Here is a 22716-nt window from a genome sequence, read left to right as displayed (position 1 = left end):
AGAGTCAGGAATGGCATTTGTAACATTTTCCTTTTTCATATGTGTGCAGCTTTTCTTAGAGTCTTTTCTTTAAATCCAGAGTCTTACTGAGTGTAGACAAAAGGGCCACAAGGAATTTAAAGACCAAGTCAACACAAGAGGATGAGTGCTCCTATTTTCAGTAAGCAAATGAAAGTTACCACGCTGTCTCCAGAGACTTTTTTTAATTTAAGTGCCACAACACCCCAAGTCAGCATTATTCTTTTTTTTCACTCTTAGATAAAACCTATTAATTTGCAAATCACATTTTAAAAAGAAACCAATGCACACAGGAAAAACACATCACCCACCGCAAAGGAATTCAGTTTTAGGTTCTTGTTCTGCAAACACCATCTCAATCATTCAGATGATCGATATTTTTAAAGCTCTAAGCAGAAGCAAAGAAGTCAAATGTCTAAATACCTCCTAAACTTTGCTCCCCAACAAGTTACAAAACAGGTACACTAATAAATATGGAGGAGACAGCACACTGAGTCCTGGAAGAGGCAGGCTCATTATCAGTATCTCACCAGTTTACAGTCTATACCTTAGCTTTTTGTATAGTTGCTTAAGAACCACTTTTGGGTAACAAAGCATTCAAGACTGATACCATTACATAACTGTGAAGAATTTTACTAAGAAATGTGCTATGCACAGAACAACAGACATTTCTTAATTCATAGGTCTAAGGAATAGCTAAGGAGATCTGAAGTGTTATTACCTTTCTAGATGTGTGCATTCTTTGAAGGCCTACACAATACATAAGATGCTGTATGAACTACAAAATATATTAAATTCCTTTGAACCACTGCTAACACTGTATGAATATTAATAGTATGTTCTTTATTTGCTCAGTTAATGTAGTAATTAAATATTCATAGCAAAGCTCTCCTTAAAATTCCTGACTACTATTCAATTGTGTCTATTACATTTTGGCTTGAGTATGAAGTTTTGTTTATGTACATTTGCTCTTCTCTGTGCTTCAAAGAAAGAAAATGGAAATTGAAACTTGAAAAAAGCTGAGGAAGCACAAAGGATGCTCAGCTTTTATTAGTACCGATATGGAGTGAATAGAGGGCAGGAAAAAAGAAGTTCAGGACTTGTTTTGCATTCCCAGCTCTCTCCTTGGCTATGCTGGCACTATAACATTGGGTGAGCAAGTGAGGGAGAAGAAGCATTTAAATTCTCTGTGTCCCTTAAGTACTCCAACAAGCCATGAAAGCGGCAACTTCTACTCAGTGGTCACAGAAACACATTGACCAAACACCTTCTATGGCCTATCACCTGCATCAGAACAGGAATCACTGGGCTGCCTGAAAACACAAGAAACCTTTTCTCCTTTACTATTGCAAGAAGAAAACTAAGAGAGATTCAGGAAAGCACACAGTCACTAAACAGCTGGGAATATTTGGACCATAAAACCTCAACTACTGGAATTACCTAAGTGTAACTGGCAAGAGGTATGGGTGGGAGAGTTCAGGACAGCACCCATTTGCAAAGGGCAATTTTTAGAGTAGTCCTTTGTTCCCCACTAGCAAGATTTACCTAAATCTATTCTGCAGTATTCATCAAAAAGAACAACAATTGTAACATAGTATTAAACATACAAAGCACACAGAGATTACCTAGGGGGTTCCTGTATTTAGTTACCTTTTCAAATAACTAGCCTTACCTGTCTTATATCCCAAAGTTACATCCCTAAAATGTCTTTCACTGAAGACCTCAGTGTCTTACAAACAAATGCAAAAAGAAGGAAGACAAAAGGAACATGGAAAATAGTCCATGAATAGGAGGAAGACAGCAACAAGGAAATGAAAAGATGACCACAGGAAAAGGAACAGGAAAGGGACAGACACACACTGAAACAAAAGTTTAAAAAGAAAATCAAAATAGGCAACAGAGAGAAAGATCAAGGGGGAAAGAACACTAATATAAAAGGAGACTTGAGTCACTAACGATTAAATTACAGGAAACATGAAATAAAAGCCAAACATGGGAAAATAAATGTGTTAAAATGCTCCAGACAAAACTATTTATGAAACTGTCATTTAAAGTAACACAGTGTGTTACTTACTGTGCTGTAAGGTGTATTTACAATTGTGACATGGAAAGCTGCTTCTGTAAGAGGCAGAACTCTGAAGGACACTGATTTTCTACTTGGATGTATTGACATTGGTCCCAACTTAGGCTTCCTAATCACTCACATTTCAACTTAATTGATGAAAAATTAGCAGTTGTCAGAAACCTCAAAACTCATACCTACCTTAAGTATTTAAACTTATTCAGGGCAGGGGGGAGACCCTAAGGCCCACAGCCTTGCTCATACATTTGAAAGAAAAAGGGATAGAAAGCCTCAAACAAATTAGCACTCAGTGTTTTTATAATCAGAGAAAAAAAATTATAGCCACACTGAAAGCATGAAAAACCTTACAGCTACAGTATGAAACACAAATCTTCACTTCTGTGCTAAAGAGAACATCCAAAGCGTCTGTTCCATATCAGTAGCTTGGCACACTAAAAAGCTGCTTCCATTGTATCTTGATATCTTTTATTCATGTCCATGCTTGGTTTTTAGAAAGTCTCTAATAACATGACAAGACCTCTTATTTTCCTTATACCTGTGCAAAGAAAATTAATTTTGGGGTGTAAGAAGCCCAAGTGTGACAAGAGGCTGTCACACAGACTAAAGGCACACAATTCACCTGAAGGATCCACACTTGACTCCAGCTCCATTTCAGAAACACAATCCCTTTCCCTACTTCTATCCCACACCTAAAAGTAAGCAGCACTGAATTCACCATTTGAACTAGATCTCCTCTGTGAATCAATTGTGGCTCTAGTACCCTGGACACAGGCTCTACAAGCCAGACCCAGACTTCAGCTATATAATTCCTTTACAAATACCTGCCGTGGGGGTTTAAAATAATTTTTTCAGTTAGCATCTACTAACTTGTTCTTTTCTAAGCACTTAAAAAGTCTCAAAAGCTGTCAACACAGACTCTTGCATGGAAATTCAACACAAGTGGGGGGGCTGATGACCTTCACAGGGTTAGTCGCTATCTATTAAAGGTGAACCTCACCCAAACAACTCCTGTGCTCTTCCATTTCTTACCAGCAGATCACAGATCATGTACTAGGTCTACAATTTCCAACAGAAAGGAACTGTATTCTTATTAACATCCACTAGTGTCAACATACATGACTCATTAAACACTTCAAATGTTTTCTGGAATTGCATATGTGTATTCTTTTCCAAACTCTTATCATCAGGGAATAAATTCCTAGCACGACTTGAAGGATCTAACTACAGCTCTCTACAAATTGCCAATGTGAATACAACTGTCCTCTAGTTACCTATTTGAAAAATCCACTGTTCTATTTTTGCTGGTGTGTCATTTAAGGTTTGCAGTTTATTAGACCATGCTCTCTGTGGCAAGGACAGGGGTTTCCAATATATTCAGGGAATACTTCAAGGATTGCAAGTCAAGTAAGTAGAACAGATAACTCCAGAAACCCAAATCACAAACCAGTGGGAATAGCCATGAATGGAAAACAAACTCATCAGTAAATTTGCAGGATTGGAAGTAAAGACATCCTTGGGTGCTACATCCTCCACAGTTATCTATAGGGCTTCTGTTCTGAAGAATCTGGTCCAGATGATGATGATGATGATGAGATACTCAAGTAAATGAAACAGTGGTTTGATCCACAACTGAAATTCCTGTGACAAACAGGATACAAGAAGAGTTCTCAACTTCCAAAAATTCTAAGACAGTTAAAATACAACTCTAAACCTGTAGAGACTAACATCTTTTTATACAAAACTGTTTTCCACCGTGTCACTCCGAAATTCAGCCAGTGTTAGGCAAACTGCACTTCATTTCTTCAGTGATATATAATCTTCCTATTTAAGGAACTGAAAGTGAAGTACTGGTATAATGCAAGAATTGATAAGTTTGAAAACAAATCTACCAACAGCAACCTTAATTTACAACACCAACTTTAAATCAGATGATTCTTTGTGAAGCTGCAGCAGGTTTCCTCCCTTAAGAAGGCTGACCTGGGTGAAGGTTAACCTGACACAAAGCATTTCAGCTGTACACCATCATAGGCACTTGCTGTCTAAAAGGCTGCATTCACTCACCCCAAGCCGTCTGCCAAAATGAAATGCATTACTGAAGGCAGCCCAAATTTGTGTGGGAGATATGTCAAAATTGCATAAATATCTACTTGCATTAGCATGAGTTAACAGCTGTGATCACCTCAATAGAGGCGAGTGAATGCTCATGGAAATTCAACTGTCACCTCTATATGTGGCCCATTTCATGCCACAGCTAAATCATACTGATACCCTGCCCAACAGTAACAGTTGAAGTACACCAAGGAACAGTCCAAAACTATTTCAAAGGATATCCATTTGCCATCTCACAAAGTAAAACAATCATGAGCACGGTCTCATAAGAATGAAGGATACTTATGAAAAGAAGAAAAAAAATTAGAATCCTAGAGCAACTGTCAGTATTTATTAGATAGCCTAAAACAATCAAATTCTGAATAAAACAAATACTTTGAAAGCTGAGCAGCAGAGTATAATTTAGCATTATCTGGACTCTTAGTCTGCTGAGTAATTTGATGCAGTACAATCAGGGTTTTAAATTGAGTATGTGGGCACCAGTGAGAAGTCTGCATTACTGTACCATACCACATGCTGAGTCTTAAGATACTAATATCATATTTTTCTACAATTCAATTAAGAAAACTATTCTTCAGTTACCATAACATAGATGGCTGTTTCAAACAGCTCATTATAACCAGCATGAAGGCAGGTTTAGTAAAGAACTCAACATAATTGTTAAAAGACCTGGTCTTTTAACATGGGAGATCCTACAAAAGCACACACAAAAGCTGCCTTTTCAAAAAGAGAGCAGCATGAAGCCCAAGATGCAGAGCAACACCTCCACACAGCCTCCAGTGCACTGTCTCAGTTCCCATAATAATTAAATCCTTCAGCAGTGTAAAAGGCAACCAGCAGGCCGGCAGATGCTTTCTTTTTATTGTATATTGGCAGTTCCTGCAACATAGACTACAGGAATTGAGGGTGCTGATGAAGCCCAGCAGCAGCTGTTCAGAGGAGGGGGCAGAATGAGGTGTCATGCACACAAGAGCCCCCCTTCAATAACCACCCCGGGAACTCTGCCTCCAATACCTTGTCAGGTACAATTATCTTGCCAGCAGATATTTTCACTCTCTTGCTACATGACCACCTTGGGAAAAAAACTACAGAACATTCTACCAAAGCAATAATTCCAATTACGAGAGTACAATGTGCTTTGATTTTGGGCACATTATTCCAAGTGCCCATAGGTGATGAACTGTGTTAAGGATCAATTTAAAGTAAAGAACTCATCCCAGTCTTTATGCTACTGACTTACAACACTACATATATATTGGTGACCTCATTAAAAGCAAATTTCTTGAACCACTCTTAAACACACCTGTAAAAGGTATTCCTCAACCCTGAAAGAAGGGCTGTGTAACTGATTACTGTTAGTTTCATGCTCATATTTTCATGTCTTTTAAATTTACAAATAATATACACATCAGTGCCAGAAACATTCTACCAAGAGGACCTGAGAACTGCTATCTTAGGAAGTCCTCATGCAGTGCTCTGATAGTCTTCTGAACTTAGTGAAGAGAGCTGGATCCTACCTGTTTTATTCATAAAATTAATCCTATTAAAATCTAAGGTGGTCATACATGTAGAACAAATCAAATATTTAGTGATTTCGCAGCAGTGTATGATAGTACGACACAGAATTTAAGTTGGTTTTACAAATACATCCCTATTGTCTTAAATGTAGGATCATCAACAACATTAAGTTTAAAATGGCACTCCAATATCGTAGCAAGACACTGGCTATTTGCACGAATCTACATAAAAATCAACAGTCACTCTTGTCATGGCTAAAAATTTCTACATGAGCAGTAACCCATTACTGGTTTTAGCACTGATGCACACATAAAGGAAAACACAGCAACCTAACATAGGGACAGTGAAAGCATCTGCCTGCAAGCTGTAGGCAAATATTTTTTTAAACCTATTATACAAAAGAACACATTCAAAAGCAATACAAGCAGCTGCTATAACATATTTCCAGACCTCTGAACAGGCATCAGCTTACTAATTGCCTAACAGAACATCACTTTAACACAAATGAGTCCTTAGGTGTTTTTTAAATAACATATTGAATGCAAACACGGAAGCTAAGCTGTAAGAATATCTAAGAAGCCCAAATTCTGTCTAGGAAGCCTAGTTTTATATCTGCTTTTGTTCACTATTGTTTTGTTCCACAGACTATTCAGCCAAATAAAACAAAATCTAAATGAAACACAATATGATCCTGGATTAGTTACTATCTTCTAAAAGACATAAAAGCTTATTGAGACAACAAAGCAGGTGGAGATTAGAAAGAATAACAAAATCAATATATATGCAATTTGTAATTGGGAATTTATAACAATGACAGATCTTCCTCTGCCTCTCTGTGGAGATGGTTCTCAGCACAGAAGTAACAATAGTGATTTTCAGACAAATGGACACAACAGTACTGCAAGGTTGATTCTTGGCTTTCAGTCAGATAAGCAGAATAGCAGCATGGAGTGCCTGTAGCAAAAGACAGACTTGTTTGATTTGTTGAAAGATGATAATAGAGTGTGAAAACTAGACAGAAAAATTATTGAGCAATGGTCTTTTAATGGATCAGAATAAGTGAGGTTATGTGAAACAAGGACAGGAGAGTAATTGGGCATAACAATTAGAATAGACCCTTGCAACTAGTTTTCTGGCTCTATTATTCAGGAAATATTTGTATTCAGATCCTGTTTGCTTTTTTCAGGAACTAGCACTTTTCTCTTTGTGACAATAATATGCTACTTCTCAATATGTGTTCCTAAAAAGAAAGAAGTCATTATATAATAAGTACTTGACCCAGTCAGCCTAATTATTTATCTCTTGCACTGCTCTTTTATTTCTAAATGAAAACACAAAAGCAGCTACAGGGGGTATTTTCTTTACCAAGGACTGGAAACTCACGAGTTTGTGACTCATTGTTCCGCGGCTGCAAACAGCTGTGCCACCCACGGCTGACCAAAGCGACTGACCCTCTGAACGTGACTCACAGGTCCACCAAAACCTGTGTGCAGATCCGCTACCAGAGAGAGGCCACCCCACCAGGAGTCGAGCATCTCCATACAAATCCTAGGCAAGCTCTCCCACAGCCACTCTGCTCAAGTTTTCCCACCGGCTTCAACAGTCTCCCCAGGGCAGAAAGGGGCAGCAGTTCTGACCTGAGACACAAGTTATCCAGACATCTGCTAAAGCCTGTTAAGTGTACACCCTGCCATCAATAAGCAACACAAACTACAGTTTGTAGAAGTCTGATCTCTGTAACTCACAGAGAAAATTACTCCCTAAGGATGGCAGGGGGCAATAACCTGTCCACATTCTATCCACCTATGACAGCAACACCAGAGTTAAGAGATGCAACTTCTCTACGTGGGTTTTATTTTTTAAGTAAAAAACAAGCAAAAACATCAATTGGATATTAGGGGTAATACTTATCAGCCTACATAAGGAATAAGTGATAAACATAACAATAGTTTTTACTTCATTTTTGTAAATCAGTAGATCTAACCAGCAGGAAACAGTTTCAACCTCAACAGATTTTAAACTTTTAAAACCTCCGAGATAAGTTCAAAGCATATTTTAAAGGGAGGTCCATTAGCATGACTGCTACTAAAAAGTAGACTGAAAATAATATATTTGAGGTCAATCCTGCAATGTCAACAGAGAGCTGGAGTAGAAAATAAGTCTTAGATCCTCTGGCTCAAATGACATTGCCTTTTTATACCACTATGCCTTGCCACTCAAGGGTATTCCTGAATAATTTTTTTGACAGCTGCAGAGAGGTAGCAAAAATTAAACTGTCCCATCTCCATGTCTGTCAAAACAAGTCAAGTTACTGTCTGCTAAATGTGGTAATTTCTTGAACAGAATAGAGGACACTGAAGAATATGCACAGAAAATTCAAGAACCTCCTAACACAACAGTATGGAAATAATTTCTTTTTGTCAATGACTCCTGTTTTAAAAACTTCAAGTTTAAAAAAAAAAAAATAAAAATCATGGCTATTTCAAAGCCAGCTGTGAGGAGAAAAAAAAAAAAAGGAAACATCTGCCATTCATTTATTTGTTCCTTCTAATTGTTGAAGACTTCTACTCCAAAGAAGGTTTTAGTCATCCTAAAGCAACCAACAGTGTGTTATCATTAATACCAAGGGAGTAGACATAACCAAAATATTTTTTTTAACGTTGACCAAAAAAACAAATGAAAAAAACCCACACAAACTATTTGGTCATCATGTGTCCTCCCAGTGAATCTGTAGCCATTCAAGATCTCCAGCTTACTTTCCCCTTGGGACATTAACAGTCAATAAGTGAATAGAGAGATGTGATAATGGTTGGAAAAGAATATGACTAAGAGTAGAAAAAAAAACTTTAAAGGACTTTCCCTAGTTAAAAATCACTCTCACAACTATAAACAGTGAATAAAGTGAAGGAAGCATAAAAGAGCAGACTAGACTTCACAATGAAAACCTTCATGATAGAAAACTAATAAAAAGCCACTTCCTTCCTTTCAATTCTGAAGAGGTACGTGGGGAAAATTATTCTCAAGTTAGGAAAGATCCAACACTGAAGTAAAAAAAAAAACTGACCTCGGTTAAGTTCTCATCAGTATTTCATCATGAAACAAATAGTCTAAAGCTGCTCTACGTACTTCAAATCATATGAAACCATAAAATCAGCCAGCATAGTAGGATGAGTATCACAATAATTATTCTTCAAATATATGTTCTCCATTAAATCAGGAAATGTGTGATAAAATTTTCATTTAGTCCCATAAGAACCTTTAAAAAACAACTCTTAAATCGTAATATTGAACTGCTTCATCCTCACAATATATGGAAATAACATGAACAAACGGGGACAAGAGGTGCACATTTATAGAACAGTTACTCACTGTTTATGCCTTGACCCTACTGAGCTTTCATTTACAGCACATCCACAAACTTCTGTTTTTGAAGTGGAATAAAAGTGTTTAAAAAGTGGAATAAACCAGCTGGACATCACCTCCTTCTCTGCCTGCAAGTGCTATGAATTATATCAGGCCTATATCCACAGAAAGCAAGCAAGCAAAACTCCAGAAACCTGAAGAAAAATTGTCGTTTGAATAAAATGAAAAAAAGTTTAAGGAATCTCTGACAGAGTTACTCTTATATTTACATCTAACCAGTTTACAGCTGCCATTAGCTATCAAGGTAATCCCTCAGGGACACCACAGTGTTGCAGATGCTTGCATCTCACAATACCAGTGTACACAATACAGTGTAGTGGTTGTTTCACTTTGAATGTAAATAGTCTTATCACCTCCAGCTTGAGAAGAAGAAATACAGTTATCATGTCTATCAGTCTCTGAAGAGTCAGTGGAGCTAACTGGAGGAAGAAACAGAAAACATGGAGTTTGATGTCCAACATGAGGGAGCTGCAGGATGAGCATGCTGGCTAGTAGGACTGGCCTATTTCTGCCTTGCAAGCAACACTGATAATCAATCTGAAAAGTGGTTAAAAATAACTACCATTCCCATCTCCACCTGCTCCCTGAGGACACAGCCCCTGAATAATATTGCTTAAGCATTGCCGTGGAGGCACAAATCTCCAGAGGCTGGTGGCAAGGGCAGGAATGAAGTGATGCTGCTTTTGAAAAGAACAACTTTTCAGTCTGATTCACCCTGCAAACTCCCAGCACCAGCTTTTATCCTCATCACTCCCCACCAGAGTTCTCTGTCCAGTCCATCTGGAGCAAAGAAGGAAAACAATTCTGGGGACACCCTCATATATGCTGGAAACCTCTGACTGCAACGAGAAGGAGGCAGAAGTTTTTAAAGTAATGGGTAAAAGCAAAAACAATCACCATTTAAAACGTAGTCGCTGAAAAGCGGCTTAAAACCCCAACATGTGATTGATTGGTCAAGAGCTATCTGGTCCCTTGAAACCTGTGTTCTCTGGTCCTAAAAATGTAACTTCCACTGGAGCCTTCCTGCCCAACACTCTCCCTCATGCAGGAAACAGCTTCCGGAGGAGATGAGTTCTTATCCATGTAGGAAGCATATTTCAGAGAATCTGTGGAGGGATGAAGCCAACAGGGCAGGGCAAACAGTTGAAAGGAAGAAAGAGCATCAGGAAAGAAGTGAAAGAGGAAACAGATGCACTGGCAAGAGAAGGAAATACAAGTGGGAGGGGGAAGGCAAATGTAGAAGGTGAAAGTAATAAAGTCCAGTTTGAGAAGAGAGAGCACAAGTTGCAGAACAGAGATGAGTCAAAATGGGTGAGAATTATAGACAAGAAGAGAGAAAAAATAATTTAAAAAATAGCCCAGGCCTGTCAGAGCAGTATCTCTTACTAATCACAGAGCAGTCTGAGTTTCTGATAGAGAAGACCGAGCCACCTGAGTAAAGGTAGAGAAATGTGAGAAACACATTTTCAAGGGAAAATTGAAAAAAGGTTGTCACTAGCAGACCTGTCAGGAAATGAAATATCCAACAGAAATCCTCACATTTCAAATTCTGCTGCTCTTTCAAATCAAGATGAAAGGCATTTTAAGTTCATTAAACTTTAACATTACTTTATTGAAACACTGGATTTTGAGGTCAAACTCTAAAGCTATTCAGCACTAAACAGGAAAAGCTAAATACTACCACATTTCTTTGCCAAATAGTTTTAAGAACATCTCCCAAGAATGGCATTGCTGCAAAACATTTTGAGGACTAATTTTCCTGTTGAACTGCTTAACCACAAATTTTAGATTAGACACATTAGATGAAATCACTGTTCCTCACTGGAATTAAAAGATACAGTTATTCCCAAACCTAAAGAATTTAGCAAAATATAATTGTGGTCCTCATGTTGAGCCACAAATTTGGAAAAACATTTTTAAGACTTAGAAAGCCATTCCCCATGCTTGCTCTCCCATTGCATGGAACGAGACGTGAGTTCTGAGCTAGAAAGACCAAGTCTTTAATTAATATGACAACTACGGTCAGAAAACCTACACAGAGAAATTCCACCAAAACACCAATTCTGCTCCAAAAAAGAACATCTCGATCTTTCTTCGCTGCTAATCAGAGATCCTATGAACTCACAACCACTGTAATACTACAGATGTAAGAATTTACTCCTCAGGCCTATTCCTAGTGAGGTGTGCTAAGAGAATGTTACAAAATACATTCCCCCTCTTGTTTCAGGAGTTTTTTAATTAGCTTTCTTATGTTTCTCCCATTGGTCATGGCAAATAACTTGCAATCTCTTTTAAAAAATCATTTTCTTTTAACTTCATATCAGGTATTTTTAACACTAGAGAATAATCCACATTACATTAATATTGCTAGAGCTTGTGCTCTTGAAATAACGTGATGCGCTATGGGGCTTACAAGCTACAAAAACCTACATTCTCAGAAAAGAGAATGCATACAGTTTAAATTAATCAGATTCCCCAGAGGTCTATGAATCTGAGCAATTATAGCTAGGAAGACACACAAATTTGAAATATGCTCCAGTCTGCTGCTCAGGAGCTTCTCATGAGGAGCAGCCCACCCTGTACCCAGCATGGTTCTGCCATTTCCACATCTGCACCCTCTCCCATCACCATGTCCACATTCACATGCAAATCATACCCATCCCAGTCAGCAAAGCCTTTCATCTCAGCTAATCAGTTTACCAGGGTCTTCAGCAGAAAGGGAGAACTATAGCCCTCTGATACAACTATAGAGACATTCCAATAGGATTACAGGTGTCACTTCCTTAAAGCTTCATAAAACCTGCAACAGTACAGTGACAGTAGCTACCGGCACTTTCTGAGGCACAATCCTTCTAACCAACAACACTGCTTGAAGGCATCACTGAGAACAACAAATGTGAAGTCAAACCTCAGCTTTTACAAAGATTGCCATCTGTTCAGCACACTTACAGCGAAACCAGTGTCCTCAGCATAACCCACAGAGAAGATGCATCACCATATTCAGTGCTGCCAGCCACAAATGCAAAACGAATGAACAGCAGACCCTGAATAACTTTCTCATGACTCCTTGTAGTGATTAACATCAAGGCAAAGCACTTCTTTGTGACGGATAAAAAGAAGATCAGGACAGGCAGAACTCAAAACAAAATAGCTCAAGTTAATCCTGTTTAAGACATAAAACCTCAGGACAATAAACACCTGGTAAAGACCACTGAAGATTTTAATACAAAAATACTCTCAAAATCCCCTAGAACTTAACAGCCCTAAGAGAACACACACACATCCCAAACAAGCCCTCTAGGTATCGCCCAAAAACTATTATTTCATATCAAGCATTCAAAACCCGAGGTGAGATCCACCAAAAAAAAAAGTAAAAGGAGGGTGGGAAATCAAAGCTCAGGAATTTTCAACAACAGTTAAAAACAAGCACGTGCCAATTCAGAAAGGTATGCAATACAACCTGAAATCATGCATCACTTTGTGCACATGGAGGGTCAATCACTAAGAGAAAGTGAAACAATTATTTCCTCACACGACTTCATGAAATAGCAAAACTGGTACTGCTGTGAAATTGAAAACTTGAGCCACAAAGTAGCATTAAGAAGTTTTCAAAATACCTGCCTCAATATAAGTTACGTTTTAAAACCTTGGCAGAAACCCCTTTTCAACCAATCAGAAATCAACTGACCATAAGCCCAAAGGCAGCAGCCTGCAAGGGCACTTCAGGGAGTCTCATTCTTTTTTGAGTAAAAGATGCTGCAGGCAACAGCAATAGTTTGAACATTCTCTCCAGTGTTTCCTACACTCTACTTATTTTCCAGGAAAAAGAAATTCAAAGCTTGATCTAAATTCTACAGAGATAAGTAGGATTAATGAGTGTTCACCTCGAGTTACAATTCACATGGTGGGACTATGTCATCACCATACCTCCATTCACAGACACCCAAAATCTGTGGGGACATTAGTGCAGGGAAGGTGTGGTCCTCCATCTACATTTAACCATCTCTGTGCTGGAATCAGACACACTTACTTATAGATCCTGAAGAATTCAGAGGGAAAAATACCATGGCCCTCATGGCCTTTAATCAGTTGATATAAAGCTACATGAAGCAGTAGTTGATGAGAATCTGAAGTCAATCATTGGAGCATGCAAGCATAATTTAAATCTTGACTGCCAACATGCAAGGAAGACATAAGGAATTACACAAGTTGAGATGATGCTGTGGTTACTACACTATTAGTTTAGTGTGGGCAGGCAAAATAACACATTCATTTTTTAATGTATCAAATTTCCTACCCAACAGTGAAGCGAGGCTGCTTTGACAATCAGAATTTTTAGGGGCCAAGCTCTAATCATTGTTTGAGTTGATTCTAAGGCTGCTTTCCCTGCAGAAATAGTGCGAATGAAGGAACAAGCAAGGATAAAAAGTACCCTAACTACAGACCGTACAGCACATACCCTTATATAACTCAGAAAGAAATACGTAAAATTGATGGTATCAAGGATTAAAGAGCATATCTAAGGATTTTGGAAATACAAATCATCTTGTCCTGCTAAGCATTAGCAGTTAAAAATGTGCTTTAAAAATGCTTTGCTTTGATGGCTGAGGTTTTGTTGCTGTTTTTTTCAGAAAATATTTTATTACAGCAACAATGTCATATATATATATTTTTTGTTTGCTTCTGCAAGGCAATCATACTGTATTTTCTGTATAATTTAAAATAAGTTTCAAGTGATTTTTAGAGGGATAGAATAGTGAAAAAATAGGTACTGAGAGATGAACTGAATACCTACTAACCAATTATAAAATAAAATTCTGATTGAAAGTAAAGGCAATTTAGAGGCCCAAAATATTTCGGATTGTAACATAAGACAGCTGAACAATACCCATAGGTCTGCAAGAACATTTTAAATAGTACATGAGTGGCTTTAATACAAATTGCTACAATAGCACTATATTATGAAATTTGAGACTAATGTTTCATGTTCTGAATATACAAAGAAACAAATATCCTACTCAGAGTCCTTCAGTGTTTCATGTTACCAAGACATTCACTATTGTTGTTTAATATAGGATGAAAGAAAGGGTCATTGACTGATATTTTTCCAAAAGATATGTTCTCACTTGACAGTGTAGTGAACTGAAGCCAATAGCATTCAATGAGCTTTGAGGGAACATCTTTCTCCTACATATAAAAATTCAAAACCTTACTATAAAGATGTCAGTTCAGATTTCATTTTACACATCATAAGTCTTAGCAAACAGCTGGTAATTCACAATGCCTCAAGTCTTAAACATGGCTTGTCAAAACAAAATAAGAGGAAAGAAAAGGTAGCTCCAGATAATGCCAAGTACACTGGAAAGTGCAGGGGAAAAAAATTAATAGCCAATTTGACAAAGTACACATCAATCTGTACTTCTCTGTGAAAAAGAGTTTTTGAAATATTGAAGTAATACAATGTAAGGTAGTACAGAACATTGCTATGAAGTATTATGGAATGACATGGAAGCACTGCAATGCTGTTTCAGAGCAGCAGAAAGGAGAACAAAAAAAAAAAAAATCAAAGGTTTGTGATGGGAGTTTTTGTTCAATTTGATTTTTAAAGAACTATAGATATAATTTTAGTATTGAGGGAACAAGTTCAAAAACTGACACCTCTATATCAAGTAAAATTTAAAGAAGATAAAACTGTCAGTGATCTAATAAAACAATACATATTCCTCTGTACTCAGAGATACCCACACAATGCAGGGCACGAGCCAGTACTTCCCTGCCTGCAACAGGCATGGAAGGCACATGGAGGGGAGCACACTCCAGCAGGTTTCCTTTGCAGCCACAGGCACTTGTCCTATTCCTGCATGGGTCAGCTGCTGGTCAGGGAGCAAATGTTACTTCAGCAGAAGGGTCTCTTTCCCTGCCTGCCTGTATTTTACCAATATCAAACTGTGTTCTGAAAGTCCTTCCTTCCCATGCCTCCCACCAGCCTGCCAGCTGCTGCTCCCAGTTACCCTCCTCCCCAACACCCACACCAGTGAAGCCCAGGCTCAGCTATGCCAGGGCCAGGAGGTGCCAGGCCCCTGTTGGCACGGCCAGGATGGATGCACCATCACGCTCCCTGCAGGATCATCACCCTCACCCCTGGCAGCTGCCTTGCCTCTCTCTCACCTTGCAGCCCTTTCTTTCCTTACCCTCTGTATTTCCTCCTTTACAACTATGATTTAATCAACTCTTTTGACCTTCAAAGGAGAGCGGAAAGGGAGGCATGTGAGAAATCCAAGATCCTCTCTCTCACCAGTGCACAAACTGTACCACTATATTATGCTAACCCACTGGTGCTGCAGCCTGGAAAATCACCTCCTGCACTCACAGGCCTAAGGAAGGATGTTCTAACATAGTGCCATTATCTGTTATATTAAAGAATAACACAGCATAGCCAAGACTGCTTTTCTGTATGTATCTTAGGATAAATCTCAAAAACCTGAAGTGTCTTGCTGGCTGATACCCTCTTCAATCCAGCTTCCCAACTTTTTCTGACCATTCTCTCTAGTTAATATTTGTTTCTTTTGATTATGTCCTCCTATTTCTTATATATGCATCTCTCCTTCCTTGAACCCTTTTTATTTATTTGTTTCTTTTCATAAGCAGTCCTTCAACTTGCCACTATCATGGGTCTCCCACCTTTGTCAGACAAGGCTCAGAAAATAATTTGGCTTCTCCCACATGACACAGCAGCAGCATGCCATACACAGACACTAATTTAAATTATCCACTACTGGCTATCCACTATAGCCTCTGTGAAAAACCAGTATGAATATTTTTTAATAATGCTTTAGACAGCTGCCAGCACACTGATATTTTGTGCAGGAGGAGACATTTGAGACAATTCTTGGCAAGATGTGTGTGCTGTATTTAATAACTGTATGATAAACGTAATATGTAAAATAAGCTTTACCATACAGTACAACTGCAGTTTTCCCTTCCAACCAAAAAGAATCAATGTGGATCAATTAAAATCATTACATCAGTTTTCAAGCACTATTTTCTCTATCTTCATAAGGTAAGAAGAACTACCTAGGAAAACTAGGTCACTATTTTTCATCAGTTGCTTTTCTTAGAACAAAACAGAGGTCATATTAAGGTTTTGCTTTGAACAATATTTGTTCAATATATTTTACCAAGTCTAACACATACAGGATATATATATGTACACATATCATATATATGGATAAATATACCTTTTACAGATAACATAAATCAAAACTCTATTGGCCAAAAGATAAAGAATCATGGAAATTAAGTTAAATGTGAAGAAGATGTTTAGTGGACCAAAGTACCAGCAAGTAAGCAAAGAGACTGACAAAATTTGAAAAGTTAGAAAATATTTTTTAAATAACTGAATTTTTTTTAAGTCTATGAGAACATACACAGTTAGTTTCAAATAATTCAAGAAAATGGCGGGGGGGGGGTTAAACACGTTTCTTGTTTCTACACACTGACAAAAATCGAACCATTTTCTAAACTCTTGTTCAAGCCCAAGAAGTTTTACAGTTTCAGAAAAACTGTCTTATCTAAATGTATCTTTGGGGTACATCCTAGCACCTCACACAGCAAAAAAAACACAAGTTATTTTGCACACCAGTTCTCTCAAAGATCTCTCTGCCAAAGGAAAACAGACTACTGATATCCCGTGGCTCCAGGGGAAGGTCACAAGAACCATTCTAAATCCCTTTTATTTTCTTATTTAGCTCATCTGGTCTCTCCTAAGATCCTAAACCACATCCTCAGGCACAGAGGTCAGCACATCCATTGACTCCTAATCTTTCTCCTTTAGGTAACATGCAGGGTCAAGATACTATTCCTGTTTCCTCCTTTGCAGAGCCACATGGCACACAAGGTTTGACATGCTGGGAAGTGGGAGGGAATCAATGCACAGATACATGCATGGGGGAAAGCACAGGGGAGCATCCCCACCTGTGGGAAGCTTACAGAGGTGGGATGCACATGCACGGAGCGAGGGGCAGGAGATCGGGGTTATCATTTGTCGGGGACACGGAAGCTCCAAGCCAAAGGTAGGACCAGAGGAAATGGAGAGGTATGTTTTGCTTGGCACACCCACATCCTGAGACTACCTGGTACCACTGTAACCAAGAAAAATAAACTCCTGTACAAAAGCTCTGTTGTCACACCAAAATATTACATGGATGACAAAGATAATCAACTTCCTTTGGACTACATGGTCACACCAAAAAAAGTAACTCCCTAAAATTAGAAAACATTTGAACTTTTAATATTAAATGAGGAATATTTTGTTTATTTTTATTAGAATAATAGGAAATAGTTATTTTTAATATTTAGTCCATGTCAACATCCCTTTTAGTAAACTCCCATGCCAATATTGCATTAAGCACTGCTTTCCTGTTTAGCAATCTCTCACAAGTTAACTAAATGCCTTGCAAAAACCATTTCAAAACTAGTTTGCAAAGTATTAAAGATAAAAGATAAGCATTAAACAGATGACATCTTCTGCAAATCCATCATAATCTGTTCATTTAGGTTTCATATTTCTGGTGATAAATTACTTAAGTTCTTGTATGATTATGATTAAACATTAGGATTAGTACTCTCTGTTATGGATCACTTCTATTTTTATTATTCTCACCAGCCTACATTAGCCAAGAGGTAGCAACTGAGGAAAGTGAATGGCTACAGCTCTAGAAGACACAGATGCTGAGCTACAGTGCTCCATCCTCCCTCTCACTGTCACCAGGGATTGATGCTCCAATTCGGGGGAAACCCTGCAACACACTGGCACACCAGTCACATCTCTGCTATGCATTTAGCACATTCCCTCTTCTAGCTCCATTCCCAGTGGCTACAAGGTTTAGTGCTTGGTGCCTGCACTAAAACCACTCTCACAACACCAGCTCACAAGTCTGAATTAGGCAGACTGCCCTACACTTAAAGGCCAAAAGACATTATTTCATCCATTTCTTAAATCTCCTTTTTTGATGGCACATGCACAGGTTGAAACAACTGAAGTGCTAGCTCATAGAGTTCAAAGAGCAAAGTGGTTTTGGGCCTTGACACAAGAGCTCTTAATAGAGCCAACACTTTCCTGTTCTGTTCAAGGGGGGGGGGGAACATGACAAACAAACCCCAGCCATGTGTGTCCCTGAACCTGAATTTCCAATCTCATACAAAGCCCAATTTTCACAGGCAACCTCACACCAAGACACACCAGCCTCTCAGACAGGAGCCAGGCAGCAGTGAACTGGCAACTCAGAGGACAAAGGTTCACTGGCAAAGCAACAATCCTGCTCATCCTTTATATATGCAAGGTTTATACTTTCACATCTGAGGCTCACTTTCTGGAAAGCATAACTGACTGAATCAGCTTCTGTTCTTCAAAGGACAACTTCCACTAACCAAATATACATATTTTCATAAACTTACAGTAATGTAAATGGAAACAGCCAGCATTCAAACAGCTTCTAAACCCAGTGTTGTGCAGTCTAAAACCACCGAGACATTCCTCTTGCACAGGTATTGTTATCTCCAAAAAGGTAGGGGGGAAGAATCCACAGCTCTCAAATGCATAAAAAAGCCCAGCCAGGAGAACAGCTATGACACATGGTCCGTGGCTGGCGGTGGGAGAAAGGCATGCAGGTCCCTGTGCTAGCCAGCCCATAAAAGAAAACATACCTACTGCCATTTGGTCAAGCACATGTTTGTGTTGCAATGCTGAGCATCATCAGTCTCAGTTTCTATTCCTGCCCCAAGAGCCATCAGCAGCTGGCTGCTTACAAAGCAAAGCAACAGTGTTCCTGTTTGAATGAATGACGCTCCACCAAAATGCAGCATTTGAAGCTGCACCAGTCACAATCACCCTACACTTTTCATATAGCTTGTAAGGGATTACCAAGGTCCACTGAGCAAAGCTGATGAGCATCACTGTGTGATCTGTCACATTCATTCTGAAAAAATAAATATGTAAGGAAACAGAAGAGACTTGCTCGTATGACAGAGAACTGACACCTACTCCCAGGTCTGCCTGAGGCAGCACCTCTCACTTTCCCATTCTTTGGAGCTGCTGCATTTACAACAACCCCTAAGACATGAAAACTCGGTTCATAGAGAAAGGCCCAACAAACATCAACAGCAGTAAGAGACAAGGCCAAAATGAGTCTGTCCTCAACAAGGCCCATTCATCAAGCCTACCCTTCTCTGTCTGTTTATATTGAGCACGAGCTGTGCAGTAAGAATTCCATGACCCATTCTTAGACATAGTGGCAGAACACAACATCAGATCAGGGAGTACAGGAGCTGCATCTCAATTCTAGAAGATGATGGATAAGGGCCACTTGAGTTCAAACAGCTCAACTGGGCAGTACAGACACAGCAGCGTGGTCAGACAGACTGCAAAATCAGTGGCCAAGACAGTTTCTATTCTAATGCCAACTCTGCTCTGGCACTCCATGCCTCCAGTGTCTATAAATCATTACCCCAGAAGGAACAGGTGAGTTAGCTAGTTTTTCTACAAGACCCCAAGATCCTATGATGCAGCAAATTTATGATGCAAATTTACTATGATGTCAGTATTAGTTTACTGACAAGTAGTATTCTGAGAAAACTCACAATTCAGGGCTCAACTCCAAGCAGATCTCACCAACTGAATAATCTCCAAGCCACTGAGATTTCTGCATAAATTCTGCATAAGAGCTCTTTATGGTCTTTCCCACAAACTGCAAGCAACTTGCAGAATTTCAACCTACATTTTTAATAACAATTACTGACATTTTCACTGAGTGATCAGAAAGAGTGTCCTCCAAGAAGCTTTTCATAAACCCCACAGACCCTTACTAAAAATCACAAAATCCTGAACTCACAGAACACAAAGGTAACATTTCCAGTAAATTTAATGCTGCATAGAGTTATCCATTATAGGTTTTGATCCAGCAACAGTTCCCCCTGGTTAAACGGTGAAATCAGTGTAGGGCAGAGAAATGCACCACTGGAGAGAGTAGTCTACAGCACCATGGAGTGCAGGTTCCTCAGGCACAGAGCAGACACACAGACAAGGAGGCAACTGTCGTAGCCGTGAAACAATTCCAGAAGCTACACCGCACATCTATAAAGCTCAAAATGCAAAGTTCAAAAGATGCATTATAAACCAAGATCTACAATTATAATCTGTAGTTCAAGCACACTTAGAGAAATAAATAGTAATCTTGATTCCCAAATCTACTCTAAGACAGAAGACAGCATAGCATTTTGGTACTTATTTTTAGTAGACAGAAGGAGACCACCATGGTTTTAATTCATCAAAAATAAAATTAAGTAATAGTTGTCAGACATGCAACATTAGTCTCTAATTGAAGTTGATTCAACGAGTTAGCCACCTCAAAAATACTGTGTCATGTCATGAGGACACCCTTACAGTTCATTTAAAAAAAAAAAAAAAGAAGAAGAGAGGATCTGTTTCCATGCTTTTTATCCACTCTAAGCAGGGCAGGAGACCATTTCCAACAGTTCATAGATGAAGTATTTATAGCTTTGCAAGCTAAAGTGAAAAAAGGTCAGTTTGGAAGCAATCAGGCTAACTACAATGAAAATATAAACCAAGGCTCCTGTTTAGCAAGTCCTAGAACTCTCACAGGTTTTAACTGTGCAGAGTGAAAACTTATCTGGATTTCTTCCATTCGGAGGAGCCCACCCTCTGTGTTGCTCCATCACTCAGATAAAGTATTGCCTCTGCATATGCCATTTAAGCAGGCACTTGGGCTCTCAAGTACACGGGGACAACCTTTGTACCGTTCACATCTAGTGCAAGGGTCTGGGAGTTTTTACTCTGAGTATCTGAAATACATTTTCCCTTTTTGCACTGTGGGCTTACAGAAAACATCCCCTTTGTAGTAAGACATAGCTGCTAAAAGAAAGAATTAATAAGAAATAAAATAACTGGGTTTGTAAGTAAACATGGACAAAGACAGACAAAGCACTGTAATTTACTACTGCTTTTTGTCAGTATCCTAAACGTGAATGGCAATTTGTATTTCTATAAACCTAAAACAGATCCATAACGCTGAAATGTTACAGTGTATCCGTTTCTCAATGTTTTAAAACACATGAAAGGTTCATAAGTAAGTTTCCTTGCAGACAACATCTCCTTGGCTGCCACCGTCTCCGCCGAGACATAGGTGGGAGCGAAGCAGTGACAGGAAGTCATGTATATATAGAGTTTCTTCCTGAATTATTAATATAATCTTATCTTGATACCTGAAACCAACTTTGAGGCGCAGTACCAAAACATCAGTCCGAACTAAAAATCGCATTTAAACGGAATTATACTTAGTTATTAAATAATAACAACAAAATATCAACTTAAAAAGCCAGAAATAAAAGGCCAGCTAACGAGAACACGATTTCTCATTATTAATCACTCTTCGCCATTCAACTCCATAGGTCACAAGAAGCTGGGAGGAGCAGCTGACAGGCGCTACCAGGGCTTCTCCCGCGGCTCCCCCCAGCCCCTGCCCAGCCTTTGCCGCTCCGGCCGGGTTCCGCTCCCGGCCACGCCGCCCAGTGTGCTCCGCCGCCCTCGCCTCCCAGGCTCCGGTCCCTTCGCCCTCCCTACCCATCACAAACCTAGGTACAGCCAGAAAAACTAGAAGCAAGAGGTCAATTTGATTTGTAACCTGCTCACATGAAATAGGAACGCACACAGAGATGTTGAAGTGCTGACTCTGGGAGCACTGCCGGAACTTCTCCTTAGCACGGACACCTCAACGCGAGGGGCGCGGGGGGCCCCGCCCGACCCGTCTCCCGCCGCAGGCTGTGACCCCTCCCGGGGGCTTCGGGAGCTGCCAGCCCGGAGCTGCAGCTGAGCCCTGTCCCACCGCCCGGGACGCGCCGAGCCCGGGCCGGGCGGCCACCCTGTGCAGGGAGAAGGCGCCCGGCGGGGGCTGCCCCGGGTCCGACCCGCGCTCACCTCCCTGCGGGCGCGCAGGCTCCGCGTTGGAGACGGGCAGCGGCCGCATCCCGCTCCCGCATCCCGTGGGTCCCGCTCCGCGCCGCCACGAGCCGCAGGCAAAGCACGCGGAGACCCCGCGAGGGGCGCGGCCGTACCTGGGACATCTGGGGGCGCAGGTTGATCTCCTTGAGGTTGATGGAGTGGCTGCGCAGGTTGTTGAGCAGCTGGCAGAGCAGGACGCCGTCGCGGAGCGTCTGCGCCAGGTCGAAGACCTGGGCCGTGTCCCAGGTCACCCGGTGGTTGGGCGGCAGCACCTTGCAGCTGATCAGCCACTGCCCGCACTGCTTCCAGGGCTCCATCCCCGCCACCGCGCCGCGATGCTGCGGCCACGGCGGCTCCTGCTGCGCCCTCCCGCCGCCGCCGCGGCCGGCCCGGCCCGCCCCGTGTCCGCACCGCCCCGGGAGGCGGGTCCGGCGGGTCCCACCGCCCCTCGCCGCGCCCCGCGCCCGCCCCTGCCCCGCCCGCGGCCCCTCGGGCACCGCGGCCGCGGACAGCGCTCGCCCCGCAGCTCCGGGGCCGGTCCGTGAAGGTC

General features: G+C 40.4%; 1 protein-coding gene across 2 annotated transcripts in view; it reads right to left on the bottom strand.

Annotated features, from left to right (window-relative positions):
* The window catches only part of VAV3 (vav guanine nucleotide exchange factor 3), a 157767-nt gene extending 135254 nt beyond the window's left edge, over nt 1–22513 (bottom strand). For both annotated transcript variants that reach the window (XM_027671909.1, XM_027671910.1), the window contains exon 1: nt 22280–22513. In XM_027671909.1, coding sequence (XP_027527710.1) covers nt 22280–22483 — 204 coding nt within the window. In that variant the 5' untranslated portion in view covers nt 22484–22513. The remainder of the gene's footprint in view (nt 1–22279) is intronic.
* Between the last annotated feature and the right edge of the window lie 203 nt (nt 22514–22716).

This window comes from Neopelma chrysocephalum, unplaced genomic scaffold (genome assembly GCF_003984885.1).
Source record: "Neopelma chrysocephalum unplaced genomic scaffold, ASM398488v2 Primary Assembly neopelma1_97222, whole genome shotgun sequence".
Lineage (NCBI taxonomy): Eukaryota > Metazoa > Chordata > Aves > Passeriformes > Pipridae > Neopelma > Neopelma chrysocephalum.
This window is presented reverse-complemented; position numbering and strand designations above follow the sequence as displayed.